The 14,503-nt window shown below is 54.3% G+C and overlaps 5 protein-coding genes across 5 annotated transcripts; 3 read left to right on the top strand and 2 right to left on the bottom strand.

Moving 5' to 3' along the window:
• The first annotated feature begins 86 nt into the window (after positions 1-86).
• On the top strand, positions 87-1,649 carry BDW47DRAFT_97545 (AP-1 complex subunit sigma). Its single transcript, XM_024820444.1, has 5 exons — positions 87-347; positions 404-437; positions 518-635; positions 709-983; positions 1,264-1,649. Exons 1-5 carry the CDS (start codon positions 337-339, stop codon positions 1,294-1,296), a joined length of 471 nt encoding a protein of 156 aa, XP_024676648.1. The 5' UTR covers positions 87-336; the 3' UTR covers positions 1,297-1,649.
• A 45-nt stretch (positions 1,650-1,694) lies between these two features.
• On the top strand, positions 1,695-3,782 carry BDW47DRAFT_97540 (RNA polymerase III-inhibiting protein MAF1). The gene is made up of 2 exons (XM_024820443.1): positions 1,695-2,055; positions 2,130-3,782. The coding sequence occupies exons 1-2, from the start codon at positions 2,050-2,052 to the stop codon at positions 3,114-3,116; spliced, it is 993 nt and encodes a 330-aa protein (XP_024676647.1). The 5' UTR covers positions 1,695-2,049; the 3' UTR covers positions 3,117-3,782.
• A 362-nt stretch (positions 3,783-4,144) lies between these two features.
• Positions 4,145-4,525, top strand: BDW47DRAFT_2703 (uncharacterized protein). Its single transcript, XM_024818619.1, has one exon. It carries the CDS (start codon positions 4,186-4,188, stop codon positions 4,378-4,380), a length of 195 nt encoding a protein of 64 aa, XP_024676646.1. The 5' UTR covers positions 4,145-4,185; the 3' UTR covers positions 4,381-4,525.
• A 2,193-nt stretch (positions 4,526-6,718) lies between these two features.
• BDW47DRAFT_97537 (endoplasmic reticulum-Golgi intermediate compartment family protein) lies at positions 6,719-8,432 on the bottom strand. The gene is made up of 3 exons (XM_024820442.1): positions 8,215-8,432; positions 7,528-8,118; positions 6,719-7,427 (listed from the first exon to the last, which is right to left on the bottom strand). Exons 1-3 carry the CDS (start codon positions 8,303-8,305, stop codon positions 6,901-6,903), a joined length of 1,209 nt encoding a protein of 402 aa, XP_024676645.1. The 5' UTR covers positions 8,306-8,432; the 3' UTR covers positions 6,719-6,900.
• A 151-nt stretch (positions 8,433-8,583) lies between these two features.
• BDW47DRAFT_97536 (putative protein kinase) lies at positions 8,584-14,185 on the bottom strand. The gene is made up of 4 exons (XM_024820441.1): positions 13,541-14,185; positions 13,285-13,468; positions 9,258-13,185; positions 8,584-9,203 (listed from the first exon to the last, which is right to left on the bottom strand). Exons 1-4 carry the CDS (start codon positions 13,644-13,646, stop codon positions 9,192-9,194), a joined length of 4,230 nt encoding a protein of 1,409 aa, XP_024676644.1. The 5' UTR covers positions 13,647-14,185; the 3' UTR covers positions 8,584-9,191.
• Positions 14,186-14,503: the final 318 nt, after the last annotated feature.

The raw sequence follows: 14,503 nt of genomic DNA, 5'->3' as shown, positions 1-14,503 counted from the left end.
GGATAAGCTTTTATTATATAGTTGGCCAGTCGGTCGCCAAGACTTGCGACAATATTGACACCTGGGGCTCGATCGTTCTCGTTCTGGGAATAGGAACTTTTTCTTTTGATTGTTAGTATTCTCCAAAAACGATATCATCGATTGCACTCCGACTTAACCCCTATATCGTCCATTTCATCTGTTGAGCGGGGCCAATCAATGCGGGCGAATGAATAAGACCAGCGATTCCCCCGAATCATTAATTTCTCCCGCTCTCCTCATCGACCTCCGTCCACCCTCCGAACCCCTCAAAACAACCACTTGTCATAACTCACCCACCCCCCCTCAATCCACACAATGGCGATCCAGTGAGGCTACCGGATGATTCCCGTGTGTTGTATGGAGCTGACAGTCCCCCGTTCAGATACTTGATTCTCCTCTCCCGTCAGGGTAAAGTGGTGCGTTCTCGTGGCCCACCCGGCTTTTGGACCCGCCCGCAAGCTCGCTTGAGACTGACTGAACACAAATTTTATCACAGCGTCTGGCCAAATGGTTCACCACTCTCTCTCCGAAGGAGAAGGCCAAGATTGTCAAGGATGTGACGCAGCTGGTTCTGTCCCGTCGCACCCGCATGTGCAACTTCCTCGAGTACAAAGGTACTAGCCTTCTCTTAGCACACCTCCAGCCCTCCCACGGCCTGTCACTAACAGTCTGACTTGTCCTTAACAGATAGCAAAGTCGTCTACCGTCGCTATGCCTCCCTCTTCTTCATCGCCGGGTGCGAATCCAACGACAACGAGCTGATCAACCTCGAAATCGTCCACCGATACGTCGAGCAGATGGACAAGTACTACGGCAACGTGTGCGAGCTGGACATCATCTTCAACTTCCAAAAGGCATACTTCATTCTGGATGAGCTATTGTTAGCGGGCGAGATGCAGGAGAGCAGCAAGAAGAATGTCCTTCGGTGCATCAGTCAGCAGGATAGCTTGGAAGATATGGAGGTGAGTTAATCTTTCTTCTATCCGTACACAGCACCCGAGGTAGCAGGATCCGGAAGACACATGGGCATCCCTCCTTCGGGGTAGCGTGGTCTTTACGTCCAGTAGCTTTTTGCTGCACCTGTGCCTCCATTTCCCCTCCCCTGTTGTTTTGTTCTTGGGCCCCCCCTAAATCACTGCACGCCCCCACGATGGCCCCTGCTTCTGCGCTGGACCTTACTCCTAATCCCCGGGCCGACACGATGACCCTCCTACCCGACCGTGACTAACGATAACCCCACAGGTCGAGGAAGATGTGGTTACAAAGATCATGTAGGGTGTATTCTACAGACCAGACGTGGCCAAGTGATTCTCCGGGTTTCCTTTGATCTTTAATATATTAATTGGGCATATTCGCTTTGTTGGTTGGAAATGATTGAGGCGTTGGACGTACATAGGCGTTGATTCCCACCAGTCGACACCAGAGAGACTAATAATAACTTGTTGATTTGAACAAACCACGCGAAACAAAGAATTGGGCCGGATTGAATGACGTGGAGGGATGGAACCAAGGATTGAAGAGGGAATGAATTGGATGCCCAGACTTCTCGTGAGGGAACTGCGTCATTTCACTGGTCCATTCCGACCCCACGTGACAGCCTCTCCGCCGGCCTCGTCCATCTCATGATGTGCCTCTCTCCCCCCCCCCCCCCCGTGTCCACCCTCGATTCCCTCGATTCCCCGTCGTGTTCAACTTTCCATCACCTTTTTTTATCGGTTTATCTTTGCCCATCGGCTGTGCCATGGCCTGGTTCCCCCTGACTCTTCCCCGTTAACCTTGACTGTTCCCTCATCACGTCACTCACCCAATCACCGCACCCTGACCGCCCACCCGCTGCTTATCGCCGATCGGCTACGTTGCAATCGACCACGAATCCAGCTTATCTTCGCAGGATTAAAGCACTCCCCTTGCCTGGTTGTCGCGCGACGGAAGATATCTGTTTGACAATTAATCATTTCTCCGACCGTTGAATCGATTCGTTGGAATCGCCGTATTTCTGGACCACGCCGGATCGCACTATCACGCAAGATGAAGGTCCGTTTGCGTTGCGCAAGACAGCAATGCCAGAAATCCCCTCGACTATATGCTTACCACTCTTAATACTACAGTTTCTTCCTTTGCCAGAGATCGAGGACGTGACGAGTTCGCTCAACTTCGACACCGCCGATTGTCACATCCTAGGGGGCTGCGACCTCTACACCACCAAGGCCGCTCGGGCCGATCGGAAATTGTACAAGAACATCGAACAATCACTCGAATCCCAGTATGAATCGGTGCTGCGTCTGTCGGCATCGCTATCCCCGCCAAATGCGACCGACGCCGCCGCGTCGCTGAATTTATCACGTGCCAGTCCGTTCGGGCCCCTGAGTGAACACTCGAGTCGTCGGACATTTGCGTATCTGATCGCGACACTGAACGCGAGTCACCCGGACTACGACTTTTCCCACGTCTTGCGCCCGACGGACTTTCATCGCGAGCGAAACTTGAAGCGTGTGATGAACACGGTCGATACGACCCTGTTCAACCTGCGACCGCGGGAGGCGATCGACGTGACCCCCCCGTCACCCGGCACGATATCCGGTTCCTACAATGCAGAAGCGTCGTCCACATGGGGGCCAAGGATGTGGAGGATCATCGACGAGCAAATGTCCCTGAAAGAGTGTTCGATCTACTCTTACTCGCCGGACGAGGACCCGTCAGACGCGGACGATGGCGCGATTTGGAGCCTCCACTACTTCTTCTTCAACCGTCTACGAAAGCGCGTCAGCTACCTCTATCTTCGTGCCATCCCCATCCTAAGTCACACGCCGAGCGAAGGCCTCGCGACTCCCACGACAAAGCGGACGTTCGACGATGGATATCTCACGCCCGCCGACACGGGATCCAGCAAACGCGCCCGGTACTGGCTGGGAGACCAAGCCGAGCTCGAGCCGGAGAGCGAAAGCGAGGAAGAGGACAACACGAGGCCAACGAGGCCGGTGGTTGACGAGTATGATAACTATATGCTCAGCGACGAGGAGTTCCGGTCCCGGTCCGGCAGCAAGGCAACTGTGCGCGCCATGAGCGAGGAAATTGCCGACTCAATGGACCTGTAACCAAGATTGTCTTGATATCTCTTGTTTCGATTCATGTTTATACTTTTTTTTTTCTGTTTCTTTTTTCTGCTTCTGCTCCATCGTTGGCATTGCTTTGGGATTTCTTCCGTTTTAAGGCGTTTTTGACATGCATTCAACCTGCATCGGCAAGGTCGGGGAGTTTCGGATCCCGGCACAGGGGAGAACAGGCTCCTTCCCCCATATTAATATCAGTATCAGGACGAGACGGGAGCTTTGGGCCTAGATTTGACGATGATGACGATTGAGCGCTCCATACCCCTGCGTAATGGCGCGCGACTGCGAGGAGACGTTGACGTTGTCCTTGTTCTGTTCTATATATATGAACTTTTTTCTTATGACAGTATTGAACTTGTTTCTTCTTTCTTCTTCACTCTGGTTTGTCTCATGACATTGTAGACCATCGCCACTCGTCATGGTCTTGCTGTCCCTCGAGAGACCAAGTATAGCTAGGAGCCTGCTATTCTATACGACACCGCGTCTCCTTCGGTCATTGTTTTCAGCAACATCGGTCTATTTACCAAGATTCAACAAGAAAATGCATCAGATAAATTATCCTGTTGACGAAAGCCGACATACATGAGAAGGAGGCCAAGACGTAGACCGAGGTCGAAAGGAGTAACGGGACGGGTCTCCGTAACCGGGGTCTTTTCTGGCATTTCTGTCATTGCGTATTGAGTGTTAACTCTGCAGTTCTCGATTGGATAAATTGTTTTGTTAAAAGCATGACTGAATGCTCTCACTTTCCAGTGAGGGTCAAGTCTCTGATCACGGACATATCTATATATGTACATCGTATAATGCGGGGTGAAATGGACAGGGTTGTGAATTCCCGTCTGTCCTGCGTTAGAAAATTTGTTGTATATCAACCATGCTTTTCTTCATTCTAGTGAAGATATATCTATGAGCCAGAGGTCTCAAGTCAAAGTACCGTGTCCATGTCGTCAGATCTACTCCTGGCCTGGTGATATCACGCTGGTGATATCACGCCTCAGGCACCACTGCGATACGGGCAGATGGTCCGTGCACGGGCGCAACAACTGGCCTGATAATGCTGCTGATCCATTCCACCTCCTCCTTCCCTCAAACCTCCCACTCACCGACGTCCTCGTCTCTCTTGTCACACCACAATTGCGTGCTGATATCCAACATGGTCGACGAAGAAGAGCGCGTCAAGGCTGAAAAGCTCGCCGCCGCCAAAAAACGGGTACATCCATCCATCCATCCTCCAACGGAGCATAGCTAGCTGGATGACACGCGCATACTAACCCATGACAATAGGTAGCGCAGCTCCAGAAGAAGAAGAAGGGCGGCAAGAAGGCTGGAGGGACATCGACCAGTGAAGCTCCTAAAGAAGCAGCCGAATCTACCGACCAGACGACCCCCGCTACGGAAGTCTCGACGCCCGCGGAGGAAGATCAAGACAAAGCGGATAGCAAGGCGGACGAGGCTGCGCCCAGCTCCGATTCTCCACCTCAAGATGACACCCAACAATCACAGCCCGCACCGCAAGCGGAGGAATCTCCTGTTGAACCGATGCCCGATGCTCCGACCGACGTGCCCACCTCCCCCTCACCCGACGCCGACCCCCAGCCCGCCTCCAAGTTAGAAGCTCCGTCGGGAGGCGCTCACGGCCGCCAGCCGTCGCTATCGATCCAGTCGAAGATGCGCTCGTCATCGTTCCGGAAGACTTCGGTGTCGCAGGGTAGCAACAATAACAACTTGGCGCAGTCGCCGTCGACGACGATTAAGTCGCCTTCGCTGCCGCCGCTGTCTGCTGACGGGGAATCGGTGCACGAGGTGTATAAGAAGCAGGCGTCGCGGATTGAAGACCTTGAGAAGGACAATAAACGGTTAGAGAAGGAACTGGAGGAAGCGTCCGCTCGGTGGCGCAAGACGGAGGAACAGCTTGAGGACTTGCGCGAGGCTAGCGTGGACGTCGCGGAGCTGAAGGATAAGCTGGAGAAGGCGGAACAGAAGGCTGGGGATGTAGAGGAGCTGGTAAGTGGCTACGTACCCTTATGTGCTACGTGTTTGAATCGGTCTAATGGAAATGCTATAGAAAGCAGAGATCGCGTCTCTTCAACGACAGAATTCCCACTTGCAGACCAGAACACACCGGAACAACGCGAGCGTGTCGTCCCCTGCGGCGTCTGAGTCGCCCCCGGCGGAGCTGACGCAGCAGCTAGAGTCGAAGTCGGCCACCATCGAGGCCATGGAGCTAGAGATCTCGAACCTGCGCGCACAGCTGAGCTCCAGCAGCACCCACGAGAGCCAGATCGCCGCGCTGGAGGAGAAACTGTCCACCAGCGAAGCAGCGTTGGAGCGTTCGCAGCGCGAGCTATCAGATACCAAGGCTGCGTTGACGCGGGCGTCCGAAAAAGCCGTCAAAGAAGGCGTCGACAAGACCTCAACAGAGACACTAATCAAGAGCCTCCAGCGCGAAGTCGAAGAATTAAAGAACGACAAGACCGAGTCCGAGAAGAAGCTCGACACGCTCGAAAAGAAACAACAAGCAATGACCAACTTACACAAGGAGACCGAGTCCCGGCACCAAGCGCGCCTGCGCGAAAGCGAAAAGACCGAAAAGGAGGCCGCCATGCAGCGCAAGCGGCTCGCCAGCGTCGAAAATGACAACCTCCGCCTCAAAGACGAGCTCGAAACCCTGCGCAAGCGACACTCGGGCACCTCAGGCGGCGGCGGAGCCGACGACGACGCAATCGACGAGCTCGAAGACGAAGAGCGCTCCCGCCTCCACCGCCGCATCCGCAGCCTCGAAGGCGAAATCTTCGACCTCCGCCGCGGCGTCTGGCAAGAGAAACGCGAGGAACTGGCCGCCGCAGGCGGCGAGTACCCAGCGGAAGGCGTCCCCGACTTTTCAGCATCATCATCCAACGCCAACGCCAACGCCTTCGACGACGTCGACCTCATCGGCGGCAGTGGCGCCGAACACGCCCGCCGACGCAGCATGGCCCAACAACAACGACACTCCTCCTTCTCCACCGTCCTGTCAAGCGGCCTCGCCGCCTTCACCGGCAGCAGCAGCGGGCCGACCAACCGCACCCGCACCCCCTCCCACCCACAACAACATCACGGCCACGGCCACGCACCAGGCAGCCTCGAGCTCCTATCTGAAGAGAACTTCGACGACGAGTTCGACGAGGCGGAGTTTGCGCGCGCGCAGGCCGAAGAAGAGGGCCGGAAGCGCGTGGCGTGGGTGCGCGAGATCAAGACTAAGCTGCGCGATTGGCAGGGGTGGAGGCTGGATTTGGTGGATAGTAGGGCTGGGGCTGAGGGGGCGGGCGTGGGCATGGGGGAGATTTTTGAGGTTTAATTTTTCTTTGGCCTCTCTTGATTCTTTTTGAGATGGTTGATTAGATTAGATGAGATGAGATGAGATGATATGGTTTCCCCTTTTTCCCGTGGTTTTTTTCTTAGGAGCTGGTGGTTATGTTCTATATATATCCGGCCGAGGAGACCTTTTTACGTTGAAGAGCTTCCAATAATCACCCTACTATGGATACTAAGTATGACGTACGAAGTACGCAACAATAAATAGTAATATATATATGTAGTAAACATAGTAAAGAATACCCATCAGAATCAATTGTACAAAATAAAGTAGTAAGTACCTGGTATGTAAACAGTAAACACCGAACAAGCGAGCTAGCTAACCTACAGACCAAAACAAACAGCTCAACCCGGAAGGGAAGACCAATAAAAAACAATAAGAATTGAAAAAGAAGGGGAAAAAACAAAGAACTATTTATTCATCAGCCTGATGGATCCTCCCATTCAACACACCCTCACTGACACCACTCCTCTTCCGCCTCACCAGCTCAACAAGCCACCCGGAGATCTGATAAAGCCACCCCCCCGTGACAACCACTCCAGACACGGTATTCACCAGTCTAATAAGCAGCGAGAGGAAGCTCCCCCGCTCTTCACTGATGAGCAGCAGGATCGGCTCGATGTTATACTTGAAGAAGATGCCCGGGATGAAGAACGGGCTCTCGGGCAGCGGGGTCGCCTGGCTGGTTGCTGCGTACTGGTTCGTGAAGACGAGGTTGCGGGAGGAGCGGTGCGTGTCGGGCGAGGGGGGCGGGAGGGTGCTGAAGGTTGTGTCGACTGCGCGAGAGCCCTTGGAGTAGATTGTCGGCACGATGGAGAGGAAGTACTGGTATTTGTAGTAGTGGGCTTCGGTGGAGGCGATGGTTTTGTCGAGCGGGTTGGCGATTGTTGGGTAGTGCGGGCCGAAGGAGAGTTCGTTGATTATGTGCGTGAAGTTGAAAGCTGTTTTATCTCGACGTGAGCCGTGGTCTTGTTGACTTTGTGGTCTGGGTGTGATAGTGGGATGGAACGGTATGGAGGGATTGAGGGGAAAGGGACGTACCAGAATGATCCAAATGGCCCTGAAAATCCCTATACCCATGTCCCCTCGCCGTGATATGAAAATCCCCCTGCACCTTATTCCCCTCGAGACTGCCATAAATCCGACACGAATCAACCATATCCCCCCTCCGCAGCTTCGGGCTCTTCGGAAACTTGCGGCGCGGATTGTGCCGCACCTCGCCGAGCACATGGCCCACATGCGTATCCGTCTCCTGCTCAACCCGGCGCGCCTCATCCTCCTGATTCAGCGTCTGGTACTCGTGGCTCCCGTCCGACAGCTCCTGGTTGCGCTTTTCCATCCACAGCTGCCAGGAGGTGGGCTCGCGCTTGAGCATCTCGCCGGCTAGGATGCGGTCGCCGGAGGCGTCTTGGATGTTGACGTGGAGGGTGTCGCAGGGCATTTTGATGACGGTGTCGAAGTTGAGCTGCAGGTCGTGCGAGACGCCCTTTTCGACGCTGAAGTGGTGCGTCTCGGTGCCTTTGAGCCAGGTGCGGAACTCTGTCAGGGAAAAGAGCGTGCACACGGCGAGGATGAGGACGGTCCATTGGCCGCCGCGCCGGGTTGGGGTCGTGTAGGTTGCTTTGGTTTTGGCTGTGGTGGTTTTGTTAGTTTTCTTTGCTTTTGCTTTATCTTTCTTTGTCTATATTTCTCTCTCTGAATAATGACTGAATGATTGAGTCAACGTACGAAAGGCATCGAATGTCTTCAGCCCGCCCTGCAACCCGGGCTTTTCCCCGAACGCATCCTCGTCCAGGTGATGTTTGGAATACCCATTCATTATGAGTTAGGGGTAGAGACGATTCACGACATGAATGAGAGAGACAAAAGACCACGAATTCCCTAATTGACAGCTAAATGGGAAGAAACGAGGGAGTCAGCTTGGGGGCGAAGGAGGTCGAGCGTCGGCGAGGCGGAGAGTCGCGCAAAGGCCAAGTAAGCCCGTTTGGGGCTCTCCTTATCGGGCCGCTTATCGGATGTGTTTATTTAGTTTGTCCTCTTTCTAGTATTCACTTCCAGTCATGGTCATTATTTGAATTCTACCCTCTCTTCTAACTCAGTAACCCTGCAAACCACCTTCCACAAGAACGATAAAAGCGAAGGTCAAAAGAAAACAACACCGCTCCTCCAAAGTATATGCATCAAGGTCAAGCTCATATAACATCATCCACACCGTCATCCTCTACCACCGCTCATCAGACGGCATGGATATAGTGAGAAATAAATATACAGCGACTGCATCAAGGCCTCCAGTAGTTCATGGACCCCGGATGCACATACAGTCTGATGGTCGTAAACGAAGGACATGAGTGCAAAAGTCAACAAATCAACAAATCCCCGGTCATAACAATGCCATACGAGAGGCTGCAAGAACAGAAGACAACGAAAAGACAAAAGAAGAAGGAAAACAGAACAAGACAACACATCAAGCAAAAGACGAGATGCTCAATTAGGGTATAATATCAACTCTCGTCTATCTCTCGTGTGCTCAATTTCCATCATGAGACAACGAGAAGAAAGAAACAAAACAAAAGAGACAGAAATAAACAAAAGGAACAAGAAAAAAAACCCCTCCGGTCTATGCAACAAAAGACACAACCGAATACTATTACAGACGTGCAACAAAGAAGAATAGGGGAAAAAGACTACTGACGGAACCTGTCACATCATTTGGTCCTCTGAGTGACTAGTTAGTGACCAGTCCGCGGTCCTAAAGTTGCGCCGGTACTTACCAAGCTGGTGGCTGCCGCCGCCGTGGCGAGATCCGGCTTCCCACTGATACTCCTCGCGGACACGCGAGGGAGTCCCGAGGCGGACCCCGGTGCAGTGGTGGTGTTCGTGCCTCGCCTGGCGGGCGTCGACGGTGGTAGCCCGCTCACCGTGGAGTGCCGCTTTCCAGTCTGGTGCCGGATAGGAGAGGTTCCCGACACGTCGCGGCTGCGGATGAAGGAGCCGCTCTTGAGGCCCGTTCCTGGTGGCTCAGGCAGAGGGCGGCTGGACGGCACCCGCCGGTTGGGGGAGTTGCTCATGGTGTAGGTCTTGGGCCGAGGAGGCAGTTTGACACCCGTGATAAATTCGTGCTTCAGGGCATCGTGCGGCGTCAGACGACGCGCAGGGTCCCATCGGAGGCAGCGGGTCAGGAAATCCAGGAACGCGTCGTCGTCACACTTGAGAACTTGTCGTAGATCCTTGGAGCTGGGCCGTCGCCGCCGTCCCTTGGACGAGACCGTGATTCTGGGCTTGCCCATCGAGTCAAAGAAGAGCTTCTTACGGGTGCTCTTCTCAATCAGATGCTTTTCTGGCGGACCGAACACCTCCATAATGCAAGCAAGCTGCTCCTGTTCGTTCTCTCCCGGGAAGATGGGATACCCAGTGAAGAGTTCCGCCAAGATGCAGCCGACACTCCACATGTCAATGGGCATCCCGTATGACATGCCCAGGATGACTTCGGGTGACCGGTAGAACCGACTCTGGATGTACGTGTAGACCTTCTCGTTTTCGAAACAACTGGAACCAAAATCGATGACCCGGATGGCAGAGCTCATGGGGTGTACAAGAAGGATATTCTCCGGCTTCAAGTCACAGTGGATGACCTTCTTGTGATGCAGAAGCACCAGTGTACTGAGAATCTGTTTGGTGAAACGTCGGATGAGCTTGACATTGAAGCCCTTGAAGTCATGCGCTTTGGTGAATTCGTAGAGGTTGATCCCCAGGAGCTCCGTGGAAATACACAGATGCCCGCGGAAGTAGAAACTCTGCGTGAAGTTGACAACACTGTGGCGACGGTGGGGATCCCATTCCTTCAACTTTTGAAGCAGGTTGACCTCGATCAAAGCTTGCTGGTGGAATCTCTTCTTGTTCCGAATGATCTTAATCGCCACCAAACCCCCGGTCTTGTGGTCGATACAGCGCACCACCTGGCCGAAGCTGCCCTTACCCAGAACATCGATAACTTGGTAGCGATATGCGAGATGGTCGCCGATCACAATGTTGTAGTCGCCACGATCATCGTCGTAACCGAAGTTGGCCGCCTGGGCATTCAAATCGCCGACGTGCTTCTTCGCATTCTTGGTCCCGCAAAAGTAGATGTCCTTGAAATCGATGATCTCCCCGCGCTCAAAGATGTTCAAGCCAGCCATCCGGAGTGCCTGTGCCGGACTGACACGGTCTTTGGGGCTAGCCTTGCGGCGCAGGTCATCCAGCTCCCTGGCTGCAATCTCAGTGTCCTTCCGCCGGCTCCCGAGTCGACGCATCTCCTCATCACCAGCCAAGATGTCAGGATCAATCTTGGGTTCAGGAGCAGAAGTTGGTGGTGCCGGGGTATTCGACTTCGCATTGCTGATGATCTTATGTACCGGCGACAGGATCGACGCGCCCGGGCGATAGGCAATCCCGTCACTTCCACCGGATTCGTTGGAGCGACTGGGCTCCAGTCCGAGACTGTTTTCACTGCCGACGCTGGGGTTTCTAAAGGAGGAGTTGGCTGTGCTGGATATAGAGGATTGGCGGCGGGACTTGAGATAGCCGGGTTTCAAAGTGGGGCTCGTGTCCTTAACCGTAGTCAGATTGTTCCAGGTGGCTGAAGCCGGGAGCTTCGGAGGTGGCATGTGGTCATATTTGGTCGGATCCGTGTTGTTTTCTTGTTGGTCCTTGGAGTTGCTGCGTTTGTTCAACGTGATCTTGTTGCGGAAAGACGAGCCAGAAACACTGTTGTTATCGGGATCTGATGGGGTTGATATCTGGCTGACCGTGTCAGCGCTCGAGATCGCAGAAGACTGAGTTTGCGGACGAGGCCCATTGGGTTTATAGATCGGACCCGACTTCGGCGAGTGTTCACCACTCGGCTTTTGACGTATATAGCTATAATCGCTGTTATTTTTGGGCAGTGAGTAGGCAAGGTAGGGTGACAGGGTCCGCGCCCCTCCGGTCGTGTGGTCAAACGACGCAAGCGCACTCGAGCTGCTGGCCGTCCTCAAGGACGGCCCCGAGGAGCTGACAATAAAATGAGACGTGCTGCTTCTGGCTTGGGTTTGCGGGACGCTGTAATCCTCATCGTGCACAGAGAAGAAATTCGCCTTGGAGGCCGTCAGCGGTGTGGTTGGGGTCTTCGACATGATCTGACCCGATGGCGTGTGCGGCTTGGGTACTTCTTCCCGCTCCCGCAACGCTTCAATCTTAGATGTCATCGGCGTTCCCAGGGGAAGGAGGTTCAAGGGCGGCAGCTTCAGCGGCTGCAAGCTGCGTTTCCCATACTGAACGGACTGCCTCGGCTTCGCTTCTGGGGTTTTCATGGAGCTCTCATCCGAGGCGTCGGGCCTCAGGTACTTGGCGTTGTTGACCGCCAGATTGTGGTCAACATCAGGATCCAACTTGGACTTCAACAGTACATCCAATGGTAAGCTGGATTTGCGCACCGGTTGGTCTGTCGGGGTCGGTTGGTCGGCATCGCCTCGGGGGGATTCGTAAGCCTTGGGAATGGCAGGCACGGGAGGGACATCCTCATTGGCGGTAGCTGTCTGCTCCACACGGGGTTTCGGAGTGGGGAGCCGAGAGGACGATTGGATTTGAGAGAGTCTGGCTTGGAGCGACCCGGACGAGTTCCGCGCGGAGTTGTAGCTCGTGTTTGATGACACGGACAGACCCGAGCTGTAGGATTTCCGGTTCGGGTCGGGAGTCGTGCGGTTCGACGAGGGGGTCACACTTTTGCGGGGAATCTGGGATGGCGATGGAGCACTGGAGCGCGGTCGTATGGGTAGCGGATCGGCGTCAGTCGGAGGGGTATAGGGCATGGAATCAGCCGGAGCCGCGATGGACATCCGCCTCATCCGCCGGGCGTCGGTGGGACTGATCGTTCGTGCCCCAAGACCGGTTGCGTGCGGGGGCATGGCTGACACTCGTTTTGACGACGAAGTGGGCGTGACCGCCCGAGGTGCCCCCGGCTTGGACGGGGTCCGGACTGCATTGGTGGAGGAAGAACGAGAATGGTCGAGCGCAGGTCCCGGAGCAATCACGGGGTCGCGCGGTTCTCGCAATTGGGGCTGGAAGGACTTGGCCTTCATGTTTCGCACACTGGCCGGAACGCGGCTTCGCTCGTCTCGATCCAACTCGTGGAGCTGCGGTCGAGGTTGCAGAAGATTCGCCGGGTCAGTGCGGGTCTCGACGCTCGCCTTTCTAGATGATATACTCTGTCGCCTGGCAGCCGCAGTTGTCGGAAGGGGCCCAGTCCCGAGGGACTTGCGCGGGGCTCTGGTCCCTGTCAGGCCCGTCCCAAGTGTATGGACCAGGCTCTGTCGACGACCCCGAGCAGCCGGGCCTTCTGTCGCCGCACCGCCCTGCGTCGATTCCGCCGAGGACCCTTGGCTGGTGAAGCCCTTCCCGCGCACGGAATTACTCCTGCTCCGTCCCAGGCCAGTATTCTCGTTGGTTGGATTGGACCAGTGAGCGGCCCCGGTCCCCGGCATGGGGAAATGATTGAGACTTGGTTCCTGCATGATGCTATTGTGAAAGTCGTCGAAACTGACGGGGGCCAGAAAATCCGTGCTCTCAGGGGGAGTGTTGTTGTCCGTTTTGGCCAGGTTGCTCATGCTCGTCGAACGAAGGCTGCTTTGGGTCGAATCAATAGAAGAATTTCCGGAGTGAAAGAACGAGCCAGACTGATTACTAGAAGTTCCACATGCGTTAGAATCCGTATAGGAGGCGGTGAATCCATGAAAGGAGAAAAAGGGGGGGTGAGGCAAGGTGGAAATTGGCAATCGGTACCTCCGGCGAGACGGGTCCTGCGGCCGCGGGCCCTGGGGAGCCTTTTGATCTCGAATGGATAATCTTCTTTTACCCATGATTCCGATGCGAGTGCCGGATGAACTTTTGGCGGAGTGGGAGGACGTGTCGGAAAGCAAGGTGGTCGTAGAAGCATGTTTCTGCAATCGGCGCCGTGCGGAGCCTTCTATCAACGAGGCAAATTTGTTAATCTCCCGGATACGGGTCCCAATTTGCAATGCATGAGTCCGATGCTTACCTCCTGGGCTTGATTCTTCATTCCGGGATGGACTGGCCGGCCTGGACCGCGGGTTACGCGACTGTGCCATCCCCGAGGGTTGTTGAGAGGGTATCTTTTCCGGCATGCCCGATTTCCGACGGGGTTAGCACGGAACGGGAGAGATAGATGGTTAGAGAGTGGAAAAAAAGATCGATGCAAAATCAATCCGAATCGCAAAAGTTGTCAGAAGTCAAGGACGTCTCAGTGTATTAACAGGAGACAGCCTTGACCAACACCGTCGCACGACCCATCAATCGTCGTTACCGGTCCATTGCGGGGGATCCCAACCACAATCCGAGATTCCAGGTCGTCGTTGAGCAACCTGGGAAAGGATCCTTGTGACCAGCGATGCTCTGGGTGTGTGTTGGGATTGACCGAACCGTCTGAGGAGGGGAGGGGTGGAGGAGGATGTTTATCACTCCCACGGGTGTTGTTGATTGTGCAAAAGAGGAAGAATCACTGGTGGTTGGCCTGGGGCAGCAGTTGCTGGGCTTGGCAGGGAAGGATGGCGTGGATGCCTGAGGAACGGCCGGCAATACAATCAATGCGGAGATGCGGCAAGCACAACCAGACTATCATGGAGCTCCACGATGAGGGACAAGATTAACACAAAATAGGGTGGATGAATGAAAATCAAAGTAAATAAATAAAATGAAAATGAAAGAGAAAGAGAAAACGAAAAATAGAACGATCGAACGAGAGTGGAGTCCGACGAAATTAGTCAACCATATCTGGATGTCTTCTCTACTTCCCCTGCTCCTTTTCTGATGGTTTAGTTTCGCTCTAACGGTTAGTTTGCCTTTTAGTCCTTGGTTTTCAGGCCTTTAAGGGGACGTCCTGCAAATGCTGCAAACATGGCCGGATTGGGATCAGATCCTGTTATTTTGGGTGTAATGAATTTACCAATCTTCCGTCCGGTTCTTATAGAAAAGTGACCTCCAA

The sequence above is a fragment of the Aspergillus candidus genome (genome assembly GCF_002847045.1).
Source record: "Aspergillus candidus strain CBS 102.13 unplaced genomic scaffold BDW47scaffold_1, whole genome shotgun sequence".
NCBI classification, from domain to species: Eukaryota; Fungi; Ascomycota; class Eurotiomycetes; order Eurotiales; family Aspergillaceae; genus Aspergillus; species Aspergillus candidus.
Note: the sequence above shows the minus strand (reverse complement) of the source record. Positions and strands in the feature narration are given on the sequence as shown.

Bases quoted from the DNA above. Each gene is read 5' to 3' on its own strand.
- BDW47DRAFT_97545 (XM_024820444.1), top strand. The intron at 636-708 runs GTACTAGCCTTC...TGTCCTTAACAG, and splicing joins CAACTTCCTCGAGTACAAAG to ATAGCAAAGTCGTCTACCGT. The intron at 984-1,263 runs GTGAGTTAATCT...ATAACCCCACAG, and splicing joins ATAGCTTGGAAGATATGGAG to GTCGAGGAAGATGTGGTTAC.
- BDW47DRAFT_2703 (XM_024818619.1), top strand. From the start codon at position 4,186: ATGCTGCTGATCCATTCCACCTCCTCCTTCCCTCAAACCTCCCACTCA.
- BDW47DRAFT_97537 (XM_024820442.1), bottom strand. From the start codon at position 8,305: ATGAATGGGTATTCCAAACATCACCTGGACGAGGATGCGTTCGGGGAA. The intron at 8,119-8,214 runs GTACGTTGACTC...AAACCACCACAG, and splicing joins GAAGACATTCGATGCCTTTC to CCAAAACCAAAGCAACCTAC. The intron at 7,428-7,527 runs GTACGTCCCTTT...GAGATAAAACAG, and splicing joins GGGCCATTTGGATCATTCTG to CTTTCAACTTCACGCACATA.
- BDW47DRAFT_97536 (XM_024820441.1), bottom strand. From the start codon at position 13,646: ATGCCGGAAAAGATACCCTCTCAACAACCCTCGGGGATGGCACAGTCG. The intron at 13,469-13,540 runs GTAAGCATCGGA...CCTCGTTGATAG, and splicing joins TGAAGAATCAAGCCCAGGAG to AAGGCTCCGCACGGCGCCGA. The intron at 13,186-13,284 runs GTACCGATTGCC...TGGAACTTCTAG, and splicing joins CAGGACCCGTCTCGCCGGAG to TAATCAGTCTGGCTCGTTCT.